Raw genomic sequence first — 13,426 nt, 5'->3', positions numbered from 1 at the left:
AAGGACAGCACCCAAGTCAAGTTCAAGCCCCAAGACCCAATAAATATTAAGTAAATAAATAAATAAGTTCAGCTGTTGTCACAGGAGTCAGAAGTGATAGTAGTAATAATTGACTTTTCTTCCTCTATGAAAGGTCCTAGATTCATTGCCAAGGTGACTTACCACCATGACTTCCCCATTGTCCCGGCTCTACCTTCCCACCCTCCTGGTCCCCTGCTCGGAGCCACAATGTCCCTGTATCTGCAGCAGCATCCTTCATGTGACTCATCTATGACTCAGACCACCACTGTCTCTCCAGCTAGCACATGAGGGTTTTGTGTATGTTGTTCTGTATAAAACTGTCAGTTCATGTAAGGATTATAGACTGCTATTTCCGCCTGCTGTGGTGATACTACTACATACTGTATTTTCCTTGAAATGTGTCACCCATACACACACCCTCAGGAGGAAGTGGGAGAGGCTATAAAGCAGCACAGTTGAACCCAGGAGTGCTTTTGCTACCGAGGTACACAGCACGCTGGCTTTGCAATGGCTTGTCCAGGCTTTAACAGCCAGCTGACCATGTCACTCAGCTCATAGGATTAATTGGCAGGAAAGTAGAGGCCAGGGTTTCAGAACCCCTTCCTTGAAACCCTCTAGAGAGCAGGGAACGCCACAGACCCAACACAGAGTTTCACAACATCATTAGCGAATCCTTATTAAGGAATGGCCAAAAGTAAGTGTGTGTGTTCTTCATCTACTTGACCAGTACTGAGGAAAACTCCTCTGACATTATAGTAATTATAGTAGCTACTCTTGCCACCAAACACCGTTAAAGGCATTTGCTGTGAATTGGTTTGTTGACTCCTCATCACAAAGACAGAGAGACCCAGTCTTTCAGAGACCGCCCCCCCCCCGACCCCACCCGCCTCCCCAAAGTGGATCTACCCCACTCTTCATCTTGCAGACATGGGGACACAGTCATAGGGAGAGTAAAGTCATTTGTTTAAACTGTAGACTTGGTAAATGATAATATTTATCTGTTAACCATGGCTATCTCGTTTACAAACTCGGGAGTACTTCCCTATGCCTTCTGTATACATTCAAGCAAACACAGGCAAACTAATATCAGTTGGCAAATGTTATTATCCTTATATTATAGATGGGGAAATGTCCCAGTATGGATATCAAGTAGCACTCCCATCTGCTGCCTAAGAAACAGATTTGTAAGTCATTGGAAAATTCCCTAGGATTCCTCCCAGGGCAGCCATCATGAGACAGCTGAGGTGCCCAAGCAAGAAGTTAGGAAAAGTAATAGCCAAGCTTGCACCCCTTTCCCCCACAACACTTCTATTTAAAGCCCTGGGGAGCGCAGCGTCTTCACTCGCTGCTGCATGGCCTCCAGTTTGTACTCCCTCAAGGATATCACACTGAAGAATCAGCTGCCTGCAGATGGTGGAGAAAAGTTGTTAGCGAACATTTTTTCCCCTGCTCAGGGACTTAAAACAAAAGCATCTGAAGTCTCCAGTTAATACTTTCCCAATTTTACTTTTGTCATCTTCTCCAATGATTAGGATACCTGCTGGGTGATTTGCTTAGAAATGAAAATTTAGAAAGTCTTTTAACTCCCATTCCCAAACTGGAGAGCAGGAAACGTTCTCCCTCTCTGTCTGTCTGTCTGTCTGTCTCTCTCTCTCTGTCTCTCTCTCTCTCTCTCTCTGTCTCTCTGTCTCTCTCTCTTTCTCTCTCCCTCCCTCCCTCCATCTCTCTTCCCCTCCTCCTCCTCCTCTTCTTCTTCCTCTTCCTCCTCCTCCTTCTCCTCCTCCTCCTCCTTCTTTTTCTTCTTCTTCTTCTTCTTCTTCTTCTTCTTCTTCTTCTTCTTCTTCTTCTTCTTCCTCTTCTTCTTCTTCCCTCCATCCTTCTTTCCTTTCCTCTCTCTTACCCTCTCCTCCTTTTCCCTTTCCTGCATTGGCTCTTGAGCCATCTAACCGAAACTCTCCATTTTCTTTAATAATATACCTTCTCTCTGCCAGTTAAACTTCTTGCTTCTCCACTTTTAAAAGAAGAGAGAAATGAAAAATGCAATGCAATGCCATTACTGTGACTATGCACGCTCCATAAAGGGCAGCGCTAAGGTGGCACAAAACGTTCAGAGGAACATCATTATATTGGATTAGAATTGTGTGATGAGTTTTAATATAACTACTGTTGTTGCTGTTTTTAAAGGTACTAGTCAAGGCACACATACATATGTGCACGCGATAGCCAGTTCAAACGTTACTCAGTCATTTTAAGGGTAGTAGTTGGAATTCTGAATGTATTAGATCCGTGTCACAAACACTGGATTTCCAAACCATATCGCAATCCTCTAGAGCACTGTAATGTGGGGAGAAGTTGAAAGGAAAGCCTGGCCTCTTGTAAATGCTGTTTCTGGGGATTCCTGCGCTCTCTGGCATCTCATGAGGCTCTATCACATATGCATGGAATCTGCCCGCATAACTGGCAGACACCTCACGGGGACGAGAAGTTCAGGGAGAGCAGGACCACGTGGGCCATGAAATGTGAAAGCCTCCAGAGTCTGGTCCCTTTGTGAGACTCTCTCCCATTCACCCTTGCTCCCCCTCTGTCTTCATGCCAGTTAACGTGGGTAGCCTTCTAGCTGAAGAGTAAATATATTAATATCTGCAGTCAAGCCAGGCACAAGTGGCTCACACTTATAAATCCTAGCTACTCAGGAAGAACAAATTGAGACTCTACAGAGAGGTTCAAAGCCAGGCCTGGGAAAGTGTTCACAAGACCTCATTTCAGTTCACACCTGGGTCTATTGTGGTTACAGGCCATCCTGGGAAAAACTGTTTGAGACCCTCATGGGTCTTGCCATATCCTTATCCCCTCACTCTCTTGTAGTGCAGCAATCATAAAATAAAATAAAGCCACAAGACACGTTGCAGGATGAAGAAAGCTCTTCCAGCTGTCCCCTGTCAAAGTCATAATAGAGTGAACCCTGGTGACAGCCTCAGTTTCAGTTGTTGGCACAAAAGTGGGAAGAAATAAATGGCTAGCTTTTAAATTTAGGGAGTCATTTGTTAAATTGCAAAAGATAAACAGAGAAAAGATGTGAGCTTTATATAACCCACAGCAGGAACCTATGTTCCCAGATTTCTATTTGGCTAAATCTTGGTAATATCCTAAGAGAGGAAATAATTATACCCCTCTTTGTTTTTATCCTGGCAATGTCTGAGATGGTTTAAATGGTACAGTGCCTGCCTAAGAAGAGTAAGTCTCAGAGTTCAAACTCATACTACCAAAAAGAATGAAAAAGCTAGGGACCAGTGCTTCACACTTGTAAGCTCAGCTACTCAGGAGGCTGAGATCTAAGGATCATGGTTCAAAGCTACCCCAGGCAGAAATGTTCCTGGGAGACTCCTGTCTCTAATTAACTATTCAAAAACCAGAAATGGTGCTATGGCTCAAGTGGTAAAACACCAGCCTTGCATGAAAAGGCTCAGGGACAGCACCCAGACCATGAGTTCCAGCCCCACAACTAACAAAAGGGGAAAAAATGAGAAGCAAGAGCAAAGGTAGGGGAGACATTGTCAAAAAACAAATGTACTCTTTACCTGACTTATATAACTGTAACCTCTGTTTATCACCTTTGTAGCAACAATTTTAAAAAATTAAAGAATGAGAAGGATAAAAAATGGTAAAGGAGAGGAGGATGAAACAAAAAAGGCAGAAGAGGAAGAATAGGAGGAAGTGGGAGGCAAAGGACAATCATGTAATACTATGGGGTGTAGCTTAATTTACGTTTTATATGAGCTAATGCTTACCCCCAGTTTAGCTGAGCTGATGTAATTAGAAAACTTTAAATGGATTTTCCTCCTTGTCCCCAAGTTAACTTGTGACTAGTCAGTATTCTCTCATCTATACATTAGAGGATTTGATGTAAGTGATGACTTTTCCCTCCTCTTATTTTCTCCCCTGCCACTGAGGCTTCTCCAGACAAATAATAGCAATTAATATGCAGCCCAACTTAGAAAGAAGGAAAGAAATCGGGGCCGGGAGTTTGGCCTAGTGGTTAAAGTGCTTGCCTAGCATGCACGAAGACCCGGGTTCGATTCCTCGGTACCACATACATAGAAAAAAGCTGGAAGTGGTGCTGAGGCTCCAGTGGTAGAGTCTAATCTTGAGAAAGTCCAAGGACAGTGCTCAGGCCCTGAGCTCAAGCCCAGGACTGGCAAAAAAAAAAAAAGGAAAGAAAGGAGGGAGGGAGGGAGGGAGGGAGGGAAGAAGGGAGAGAACGAAGGAAGGAAGAAGTATGCTCCTTGTTGCACAGGAAGAGAAAGCTTGGCATGCCTTGTCAGCTGATATGCATATATAGCACGTTTGTTTACTTTCTAGCTCTAGTGTGTGATCCTCATCAGATTCAGGTGTGTGGACAATCCTAGCTGACATCGTCATGAAGGCATTCAGGTGACGAGCAGGGTGCAGGGTGACTCAGCCTAGGTTAAGTATGTAGTGCTTGTATCCACTGAGTCAGGGGACCAGAATTCTCAGTTCTGCTCATTTCCTGGAACCAAAAGCCTGCCAACCGAACAATGACCTGCATCAAAGCTGTGTGCCAAATACAAGTGGGATCACACCTAAAGGTGGAACCAGTGAGTGTGGGAGAGGAATTTTAGAATTTCAAGCACATATCATGATGGTGCTTTAAAGCTGGAATCACAGAAATGAGGATGCTTCCATGGACCTAGCAGACGTTCATAAGGATAAGTGCTACAGTGAGATGGCGCCTTTGAGGGGAGAGGGTGCTCTGCAGAAGATCTGTGAAGGGCTTCATGAGACCTTGGCAGCAGAGCACAAATGAAGGTCACAAAACTCATCCCACACGTATCCCTGAAAGACACTGCCCTGTTTAAAAAACAAAAACAAGACAGCCTGGCCAATCGGTCATCTGAGACTGTTAGATGGAGAATCAAGATAAGGTTAATTGACACTTACAGAGGACAGCTTCACAAGCTCTGCCGGAAGCATCTATTAGTCCTGATGGTTTTGTACCCAAGGAGTTCTCCTTTCTTTCAGTACTCAGGGAAATTCCCCTTATCCCTACCATCAGCTCTAAGCTCCAAAAGCAAAACAATGCCTGAATGTCTTTGATGTTAATTTCATCCTCCGGGCTTACCCCCCACCTTTGTTCTTGACATATGTACCTACACAAATTCCCGAGATCTGTGAGAAGTACAGCTGGCATGGTGGTGCACCACTGTGATTCCAGCTCCTTTGCAGGTAGAAGTAGGAAGACTGAAGTTTGAAGGATACCCTAGATGTTTTTTTAAATGATACCTTCTCTGAAAAATAAAACATAAGTGGCAGTGAATCTGGCTTAAATGGTTGAGGGTTTGCCGAGCAAGGAAGTTAATCAAGGTCCTGAGGAGGAGAGAGGAGTTCAGGGCAGCTCCCTCCCAGGAGGTAACAGAAACGCTAGCGCCCTCACAGCTTTCCATCTCTCCCTGAGATACATTCCTGTTGCATAGCGGCCTGATGGGGAATACACCCTGAAAATAGCAGTGACAAGTTCCCAAAGGTCAGAGAGGTAGTAACTCAGACTTCGTTGTGATTCCCTCTGGACTCAAATTAGAACTCACTTGGGACTCACATCAGAACTCCCCTTACTTGTGCAAAGGAAATCTTTCAGAGTCTATACATGATTAATATTGCCACAAGAGCAGAGAGTTCTCGGGGATTCATTTTTTTTTTCCCCGATGACTAGAGAAATTAAGACAATCGGAAACTCACTCCTATGTAGAAATGCCCAGAGAAGAAAAAGCTCTCAAAGAAATCCTGTCAGGACTTCCAGTCCAGCCCAGCTGCTGTCCAAAAATCCTAAGTCATGAGGCAAAAGAGGCCCAGTGACAGGAGAAGTCATCTGACTGCGATTCCACTGTGCGGTCTATGCAGAAACATTTCAGAGCTCAGAACACCCAATAAATCGTGCTCAGATAACCACTTCCTTTCGATAAGCCTTCCAAACTCCACAGGAAATCAAGACTTCACCAGTGTCTGAGAAACTAACAACACCTGTCAATTTGTCTGTCTATAGACTCAAAATTTAGCCAAAGACTATTCTGGAGTACTGGGGATCTCCTAGGGTTTTGTAAAATTAGCTATGAGAGGCCTAAGACTCCAGCTAGGGTACTGTCTCTGACTTTGCTATATAAAGGCAGTTGTTTACTTGACAAAGTTTGGAGGAATTAAGATAGAAAGATTCAAGCTGAGGGAGAAGCAAGGAAATAACTTTGTCTCTGTAAGATTTCAGTTTTATACCAATAATATTTCTTGAAGAATCTGAAAAAATTTTAAAAATAACTATAGGGGAAAAAAGATAATTTCGTTGAGATATGGGCAAAGCAAAGAAGGAAGAGCAAGTCACCCAGACTGGGTTTCTGGAATCTGTATCCAACACTACTGTGATCATTTTCACCTAGATCTCTAGGTAAGCATAATTATTAAGAGGATTTTCAGAGTTGGAAGCATGGGTCACTTGGTAGACTGCTAGCTAATGAGCAAAAGTATCAGGTAGGCTCAGTTTGAGCCCTACTCTTGGACCAAAAAGACGAAAGAAAAAAGGAAATTTTTTGGCATTTATATTTATATAAATGTTTATATTTTGAGAGCAAGCTATTATCGCTTTTTGTACAACATTCAAACAACATTTTTCAATATCTACTGGCTTCAAGTATTTTTTTAAGTGGCTCAGTGTTCAAAGGCTCATTTTATGTCTGTGTGGGTATGAGAGTATAAGTGTATGTCTGTGTGTGTATCTGTGTGTGTGTGAAGACAGAGAAAGAGACTGACAAAAACAGACTTTTGTAAAAATAACCAAAAGAAATAAGGATCAGCTGCTCAATGCCTAGAGCCAATTCCACATAAATAGACCATGTAAGAATTTGCAGTGTCATATTTAACTAGTGTGACTAAAATAGACTCACTCTTCATAAGTTCATTTTCTGATTACTATGTGTTGTTTCTTGTGCACCTCTGGAATAACAAAATAAAATGCTGGAAAATATGTGCTTCACATTGTAGCCATTAAACTTAACTCTCTTAGACTGCCTACAATTAGCTTTCTCCTGAGTGCAGACCAGCAAGGTTGGATGCACACTTCCAGACAGCTTTGTCCTCTGGCGAGTCAGTCTGTGGTTTGGGGAGAGTCCAACAATGTGCTTTGCAGAAGCGGAAATAGAAGCATTTGTTCAGCTGGATAGTAGACCCATTGAAGACTCTCGGTGTCCATAATAAACCACTGGTGAAGTGGAGAACAGAATAGCAAAAATATCTTACTAGCCTGATGCAGTGTTTATCTTTTGTCCTTTTCCAGGGAGCCACCATGTCACCATTTCTTCGAATTGGTTTGTCCAACTTTGACTGTGGGACCTGTCAGTCCTGCCAGAGTGAGGCTGTGAACCCCTACTGTGCTGTGCTTGTCAAAGAGTGTGTTGAGTCAGGTAAGAATAAGTGGGGACTGGAGTGGGGAGGGAGCTCTGGCTATGAATGCTGTGTGATGTCCTTGCAGGACCTTCAAGGTCATTTGACTCAACTGGAAGTGACAGCTCAAGGCATCAATGCCCAGTGTGTCTTAAGGACACATACTATGTGATATACAGACTAGAACCTTGAAACCCATTGCTGGGGTTTTTTTTTCACATAAACAAAGATAAGACAGTAAGTTCAGGAAATTAGGTGAAGGGTTGATGGGAACAAAATCTACTAAGTGCAAGTAGAGGATGTTTATTTAGCCTATACTCATAAGCCTGGTTGCTTTGAATGATTATAAGTAGATTAATACTGCCTAATCTCATTTGATCTTGGGATCAACTCTAAAGACTGCTTATTGTTTGCTTGGCCAAGCTTAATGAAGTTTGGAGGGCGCGGATCTATAATGAGCCATTACAATCCAGATTCTATTAACTTGCACTTACTAAGATCCTGAATGAAAGGATAGCCATGTTTTATCCTAGGTGAACTTGTACTGGCAGTGAATTCATGGCAAGGGATCAAATTGTGTCACTACCCAAGATTCCTTTTGTGGACTTAGAATCTTCTGTATATAATCCTATTGATAATGATTCCTTTGGCCTCCATTCATTTGATCACTGCCTCAGCATTTTAAGATTCTAAGGACTTTCCAGGAAAAAGGTAGGGGAAGTTCATATACCAAAGCCTTCCCATCCTCATAACCTTTTCCTGATTCTCTGCATCCAAATTGGCTCAAAAGAAATGTGACTCCACAAGGGTAGAGATTTGAAATAACTAGAGAAGTAAGTCATCACAATTAATATGCACATCAAGTGTTCTTGAAGAACCTTCTTTGAGGGCCCTGGGACTAAGCAGAGAGGAAAACACCACACACACACACACACACACACACACACACACACACAAATCCAGAAAAATCTCTCTCCCTTGACAACTCCTACTCTTATAGCAAAAGCCAATCATCAAAACTACAGCATGATAAGTAATAAGTGCTACGAGGAAAACAGAGCAGGTAAAGGAAATGGGGGGAGAAGGATGGATTAAAAAAATGTCTATTATTTTAGAGAATAGTTCCTAAGAAAGCCCTGAAGAGGAGCACCTGTAAATGCAAGGAGAGACTGCATCAGGTGGGAGAATGTCCATTGGATGTGAAGAGATCAAAATTTTGAGAAGTCTAACTTCCACTGTGCTGCCACAAACCAATAGCTAAAAAAAGAAAAGAAAAGAAAAAAAGACAAGAAAAACAAAAACATTTCTTTTCATGGCTCAGTTCGCCTGCCACTCTGAGTACATCAAAGGCAAAGAAACTGTCCATAACATCTTGATCTTATTCCTCTCTGCCCAGCGTTCTCTCCTGTTTAGTTAAAAGTGAGAATGCCACTTGCTCCCAACTCAAACCCTTGCAAATGTCACAAACATCTTTGAAGTGTGAAATGTCTAAGTTTTTCAAAGCTGCTTTGGACTCAATGTGTCTCCTAGACCCAGTACTCTCTCCAGCTTTAGGTCTCGTTGACATTTGCCTCTGAAGGGTCTTTTTCTTATTTTTGTTAATTTCCTTCTTCTTCTTTTGGTCTTGCCTTTGGACTTAGTCTAATCAGCCATGAGGATCAAGAGACCTTGTCAGAAAAAAAAAGAAAAAGTGTTTGTCGAAAAGATTGGCCTGTAGACTATAGAGATTTCTGGGTTTTGTTCTCACTAGAAATAACTCTGAATGTTATCACATAAGTATTATTCCTATAGAATTTAAGCTGGTTTTGAACTTTTGTGTGTGTAAGGAGTGTGTGTGTGTGTGTGTAGGGGTGGGGTGATTAGTCAAGAGAATGAGAATAAACAGATCCTGGTGCTTTCTGTCTGTGAGCCTTTGAAATGTGGGTAGAAACATAACTAAACTATTTTATTCTACTGGCAGAATTTTTCCAGTTTTCTATAAAGGGGTATCCTGTCTGAAGCTTCTGTTCTTAACCATATGCAGGATTTCTTCTTCCTAGTTTTCCAACCTTAACTATCCATCCAAAGCTTCATTGGTCCTTAGATTAAGACCCTCCCTCGGATGTGACTTTTAACCTCAATAAAATGCACCTTCATTCAACAGAGAAGAAAAGTTGTCAGGTACTGGTGGCTCATGCCTGTAGTTCTAGCTCCTTGGGAAGCTATGATCAGGAAGATCATGGTTCAAGGCTAGCCTAGGCAGGAAAGTTCTGGGGACCCTGTCTCAAAAATAACTGCCAAAAAAAATAAATAAATAAGGCTGAAGGTGTGTGTTAACTGGTAGAGTGTTAGCCTAGCAAGCGTTGGGTTCAAACCCCAGTACTGCCTAAAGGAGGAGAGAATGAAAAAGAATTTGAGAAAATAAAGGTTCATAATATTTTAGGGCTGATCATCTTTTAGCATATTTATGCCAAGTGAAAAATTTTCAGTCTTTGTAAAGGGGCAGTCATTATAAACTCACATTGTGCCACTGTGTCTTGCAGTTGTTGTTTTTTTTTCTTTTTTTTTCTTGCAGTTGTTTTATACTGACTATTTTTTCACTGGATGCCTGAGAAATTAACCAGTCACATGACCAAGACTTACAGACTAATATGGAAGGATATCAACAACAGGCAGAAAAGATTCAGTTTGTTTCTCTCTGTGTGTTTTGTTTTGTTGTTGATCTTTGGTGACAGATTCTTGCTATCTAGCCCACGTTGGCCTAGAATTTAAGGTCATTCTGCTTTACCCTCTAGAATATAGGCATTCCAAATATGTGCCCAGTCTTAAGGATTTTTTTTAAGAAGCTTCATTTGCTCACCCATTCATTGCCAAGGTGAAGCCATCAATTGAAAAACATTTGCCATCTGAGACATTATCAGATGCTGTCTCTTAAGGTAGCTACGTGCAATTCTGGAGACTCAGTGCAGCACCTTGCATCTTGGCCCTGGCCTTCTGGTACCTACATTGTCTCTGTGGTTTATGTCTTCACACCTAAATGATCTATCTTAGAAAGCCCAGGGCGTTGGTGTTACCATTAAGTTGAATGGTTTTCTAACCTTGCCTGAAGAAATCATGACAATTCTACCTCTGTGGTCCTAGAAAATGGGCAAATGTATATCCAGAAGAAACCAACCATGTATCCACCCTGGGACAGCACCTTCGATGCCCACATCAACAGGGGAAGAGTGATGCAGATCATTGTGAAAGGCAAAAACGTGGACCTCATTTCAGAAACCACAGTGGAGCTCTACTCGCTGGCCGAGAGATGCAGGAAGAACAACGGGAGGGCAGAGCTATGGGTAAGTGTCAGGACTTGAGCTCTGGTTCATCAAACCTCTGTGCCTTGCTGTAGCTAGCTCCAAGTTCCCATCAGGATTTCCCTGGCCTGGGGTAAACACATCCTTACCCCTTCTGCCTTTGTGATTTAGGGATGATAAATGGCTATTTATCATGAGCTTCAAAATGTATAAGTATATTCAACTGTCTCTGATCTTTACCATAATTGTGGGGAAGGCCCTAAAAATTCTGTGGCTGATCTTTAACTGTTTAGCTTGGAAATATCCAAAAAAAGAAAAAAAAGAAAGAAAAAAACCTCCTCTATTTTCAAGATATCTGACTGTGAGAGGTGAGCATGAGGACATCTTTGAAGTCTGATCTTTTTCCAGAATTTGTCTATCAATGGTTTTAAGCCATAATGGAGTCCTTTGGCTTACCCTGTACTAAGAACATCATCCACAATTCATGCTTAGCACACCGCTCTTGCAAATTAGGTCATAACTGTTAGGGTAGCAGATGTTTAGAAATATTAAAGGGAGGAGTAAAACATGGGAACATTAAAAAATGCTAATGCAAACTTCTGGGGACACAACACTGAAATAAAATATATCCATAAAACCTGCTTTGGCATCATCTGAAACCCAGGCAATGTTTTACATGTATTTATATCATTTATGCCAAAGATGAAGATCTTGCTTTTCTATTTCTTGCTTTACCTCAGATTTTAGAAATCCATACAAAAGGTTTTCAGTGCTCAGGTTTCACAAAGGAATGAGAGAAGGCCAAAAGCTGCATTTTTTTGTGTGTGCACCCATTTTGGGTGCACAGTTTTTTGCTGGTGTAATTGATGTGTTCTTTATAGATAATAACAAGGCAAAATTTTATTGAAGGTGAGTACATGTATATAATGTACATGTAGTTCAGTGATTTCGATTGAGTATTGCTGCTTTCAGCTTGGATAAAAGGATCGTTTGAATCTATATTGAACTGACTAACCATCCTTTTTAATGATTTTTAAACTCTGATTTTGGGGGGCAGGAAGGATCCTTAGCTTATTTTTATCTCATGTAAAAGGATAGCAGGTTATCTTAAACTAATACTTGCCCTTGCTTCTATTATAAACTGCTTTTCAAAATTACATTAAAAATGGATTATTGTTCTTAATGTACTCCATTACTTCTCTTTTTTTGCCCTTATGGTTAATCTCCTATTGTTACTGTATCAGACTTTGTTACCGGGTATATTGTATATATGTTTATTTATTTGAAATAGAGAAGGGAAGAGGGAAAAACAAAGATGATTGGGAGGAGGTAGGGAAGGAAATGGGAACAAAACCATGAGAAGGGGTATCAATGTGCGAGAAGTAATGCGCCTCCTACCTGAGGAATGTAACTGCAACCCCTCTATACATTACCCTGACAATAAAATTTTTAAAAACCAGATTATTTCACACTTGCCTTTCATCTGCCATGAGCTCATGATTTTCTCCATCACTCACGGAAGTAAGAGAAAAAAAGTCTTTCTATGAGCATGGCTTTCCAGTACTTGCATCACCCCTGGCTTAATTTCCTGTGTCCTGAATGTGGATAATACTTTCCTCACGCCCTGCTGACTGCCGTCAGGAGCAGACCCCTGAGTCCTCCTCCTCTTTCTGTGTTTGCCTTCATTTTTACTGCTCACCTCACAAATCTGACAGCCTTGATGTTGACAACATGTCTCTACACAGTGACCTCGTGAAGCTTACCTGAGAGCTTAACAGTTAGCCACGGAGTAGGAGTTTATCATAAAACGGGAACGCTCAAACACTATTGCTGGGATGTCCATTTCTCAGACATCTTGGAAGACTTAGCAGCTTACTTAAGCTTGAATTAACCACAATTCAAATTCAACTCTGGGTTTAAAAGCACATCTCTTGCTAAATCTCTTTTATTTTAGCTAACCCGTGGATGTGATGAGAAATCATCTCTTTTCTTATTCGTTTTAGTCTACTAATGTCATAATATACACATATGACACAAATATATATGATAATACATACACATGCATATATATTAATGCTAGTGATTAGTGAATGTCCTCAGATTTGTCCTTTCTTCTCCAATATATGACATATTCCATACGATCTTGAATCAGCCCCTAAAATGGCACTTCTTTCTGATCCCTTCTATATAACTCATAAATATGTATGTATATGTGTGTTATGCTCACATATATATGTATAAGTATACTTAATATATTTATATGTAAACATATGTACTTATAGTTATTAAATTGACTTCATACTTTTTATACATACTTGTGTGTAGATGTATGCAACATACACATGAGTGTGTATGTATATTCTTTTACCAGATCCTTCTAATTAGAATCCTTGTCATAGAGCATCTGGAATTTTCCCAAGCAAATGTTTGCCCTCTGAAAGCAAAGGCCACTGTCGTACCAACCAGTGGGAAAAGCAGGATGGTCTGTGGGTCTCTCAAAGCAGGATTCAATTTGTATTTCAAAAGCCGCAGGGTCTGCACTCTTAGAGTTCTTCAGATAAACAATGTCACATGGGATGAAAAACAAACAGAATGTGTCTTTGAATGCTGCCTCTACTTTATGCAAACTTTGCTGCCCAGAGGAAATGAATGAATCGCTGAGATGGTTTTATACCAAGAAAGGC

The 13,426-nt window shown here is 41.2% G+C and overlaps 1 protein-coding gene across 3 annotated transcripts in view; it reads left to right on the top strand.

Moving 5' to 3' along the window:
• Positions 1 to 13,426, top strand: part of Prkcq (protein kinase C theta) — a 73,470-nt gene that overhangs the window by 25,556 nt on the left and 34,488 nt on the right. Inside the window, exons 2-3 of one of the 3 annotated variants that reach the window (XM_090318854.1) lie at positions 7,358 to 7,484; positions 10,585 to 10,784. In XM_090318854.1, the coding sequence (XP_090174980.1) occupies positions 7,367 to 7,484; positions 10,585 to 10,784 (318 nt within the window). In that variant the 5' untranslated portion in view covers positions 7,358 to 7,366. Of the gene's footprint in view, positions 1 to 7,351; positions 7,485 to 10,584; positions 10,785 to 13,426 lie in introns of those variants that run through there. The other 2 variants (XM_090318853.1, XM_090318855.1) reach the window with 2 other exon arrangements.

This window comes from Megascapheus bottae, chromosome 26 (genome assembly GCF_031878675.1).
Source record: "Megascapheus bottae isolate mThoBot1 chromosome 26, mThoBot2.hap1, whole genome shotgun sequence".
NCBI classification, from domain to species: Eukaryota; Metazoa; Chordata; class Mammalia; order Rodentia; family Geomyidae; genus Megascapheus; species Megascapheus bottae.
The sequence above is the reverse complement of the archived record's forward strand: the minus strand, read 5'-3'. Positions and strand labels throughout refer to the sequence as shown.